Consider the following 2,549-nt stretch of genomic DNA (forward strand, 5'->3'; position numbering starts at 1 on the left):
ACTGGGTATTCACGTTGATGGCGTAACAATACCGGCGGTGAATAACCCGAAAATTCTCGGAGTTACCTTCGACAGTCTGCTCACCTTCTCGGTGCATACAACCCCAATTGCCAATAAAGTACAGAGCCGCAACAATGTCGTCAAGCCGCTGGCCGGCAGCACTTTAGGCAAAGATAAAGAAACATTGTTGGCAACATACAAGGCAATTGGCCGGCCGGTTTTAAACTATGCAGCGCCCGTGTGGTCGCCGGGGACTAGCAGGACGTAGTGGATGAAGCTACAGACCTGCCAAAACACGGCACTACGAACAGCGACCGGATGCCTCCTGATGATGCCCCAACACCACCTACACGACGAGGCCCAGGTGCTCCCAGTCAACCAGCTTAACATAATGCTCTGCAAGCAGTTTCTTGTGGGGTACCACAGACGTGACCATCCCAGCAAACAGATGGGTTCATTAAACAAGCTCTGTCAAGCCCGTCAGCCTACCGACCGGCGCTGAGCGGCATTTACAGGGAATCAGTCTCGAGTTATGTAGACTCTGCACATGCCCTGAGAACCCCACCCAGCTGACGCCCTGTCCTTATAGACAGACCCTGTGGAAGTCGCACACTTCCTGGGTCTCCCCTTAGCTGAAACAGACGACAACGTTGACTGAATTCCTGAAATGTGCGTGTACCGAATGTACGTTCAAATTTAAGAAGCTGAAGAGTACGTACAATTCACTATCCACTTGTTCGCTTCTTCCACTTCTTCTTAAAAATTATTCTTTACTCTCTCATTCTCATAGTATTGTGACACACAATTGCTCTCAGCTCGATTGGCGCAATCTTATATTCTATCATTTTGATCGCGAAAAATCTCCAAAAGAATATCAGGCACGCCTAACAACATACATCACCTAGTTACATGCATCTCATACTACCAGCTTAGGTTGATTACACATTGCATCTGTTACTTTTATGTTACGTGCTTCTAAGCCCCACTGATTTTCATTTATAGAATTTTGGCGATGGAAATTTAGCTGGGAAATTGTCAGAATTCCACTGCAGATCTGTTCTAATTGGTTCCTGATCCAACCTTCTATTATTGAATCATGATTTCAGTTCTTCTTAAATTTCGAACTAGGTCGTTATTTTCAATGAACTATGTATTTCAATGAACGATAGTTCTTGTACTACCCAAATTTAGTACTTTCCCTTTTTGTTTTTACCTGACATTCGTAAATAATTCTTTCATATTCATCAAGTCAAAATGGATGAAAATATACAAAAATTACAAAATTATATTATATCTCCGGATTTATCAATACATAATCCTTTGCCTGAAGTTGTACCTCGACGCTTTGATGAAACGCGTCTTTTACATTTACCGAAAGGTGCTGCCAGCACCAAATTAGTGCCACGTCGCGACTTCGTAACCGGCGAGATTATAGAATTCGTCGAAGTAGACTTGGAAGATGTTGGTGCCAACGCATGCAACTCCACTTCAATGCGCCGGGAGCCTGGGCTTCTAGAGGAAGCAACACGCGGATCAGCTATGAATTTTCCTTTTTGGCCGGGTGGATTAGATGAACCGCCAAGGGAAATCAAAAAGCTAAGCATTGATCTGGACTTTGGCACAGAACTGTTGACCCTGCCGCCAGGATTTCAAAAAGGCTACAATTTCGACACCAACGTGGAAACACTTTCCCCTGGTTCAATTTTGGTAAGCAATGATAAAGTAAATCTGCTGGAAAATTTAGAAAAGGATCTCGATGTTCAAGAGTGGCTTAAGTTGGCGGAACAACCAACGGAAGCTGATTCGGTCACAGTTCTTGATAACTCAACAGAATTCAGAGATGTAGAAGAGCAAATTATGAATGCCGACCTTAAGCCAGTATTGGAAATCTCAAACACAGACACAAAGTCTGCTTTCAGTAGTGAATGGGCTGAAATGGTTGATATCTCGCATCCTATTGCTAGTTTCAAAGAGAAAATTCCATGCCCTGCCATGACCTACCCATTTGAGTTGGATATTTTCCAAAAACAGGCAATTCTTAAATTAGAAGAACGTCAATATGTCTTCGTAGCCGCGCATACGTCTGCCGGTAAAACAGTAGTGGCAGAATATGCTATAGCCCTTTCGCAACGCGATTTAACGCGTACAATATACACTTCACCCATTAAAGCGCTGTCTAATCAAAAATACCGAGACTTCAAAAAAACTTTCAAGGATGTAGGTCTGATAACTGGCGATCTACAAATTGATCCCACTGCTTCCTGCCTTATTATGACTACGGAGATTTTACGCTCCATGCTTTACTGCGGTAGTGAAATAACACGAGATCTCGAATATGTTATTTTTGACGAGGTACACTATATAAACAATCCTGAACGTGGTCATGTTTGGGAAGAGGTAATACATGTTTGTTTGAAATTTGACTTTAAATTATTTGTTTATTTTTAGGTGATAATACTTCTTCCCGACCATGTGAATATAATTATGTTGAGCGCTACAGTACCGAATACAATGGAGCTAGCTGATTGGGTTGGCAGCACCAAAAAAAG

General features: G+C 42.7%; 1 protein-coding gene across 1 annotated transcript in view; it reads left to right on the forward strand.

Annotated features, from left to right (window-relative positions):
• Nucleotides 1-1,242: 1,242 nt before the first annotated feature.
• Nucleotides 1,243-2,549, forward strand: part of LOC118738236 (helicase SKI2W-like) — a gene marked incomplete at its 5' end in the record, with an annotated part of 9,168 nt that continues 7,861 nt past the window's right edge. The window contains 2 exons of the mRNA XM_036469161.1: nucleotides 1,243-2,397; nucleotides 2,449-2,540. Of these exons, the coding sequence (XP_036325054.1) occupies nucleotides 1,243-2,397; nucleotides 2,449-2,540 (1,247 nt within the window). The remainder of the gene's footprint in view (nucleotides 2,398-2,448; nucleotides 2,541-2,549) is intronic.

This window comes from Rhagoletis pomonella, unplaced genomic scaffold (assembly GCF_013731165.1).
Source record: "Rhagoletis pomonella isolate Grant_MI unplaced genomic scaffold, Rhpom_1.0 Rhpom_scaffold_00004, whole genome shotgun sequence".
NCBI classification, from domain to species: domain Eukaryota; kingdom Metazoa; phylum Arthropoda; class Insecta; order Diptera; family Tephritidae; genus Rhagoletis; species Rhagoletis pomonella.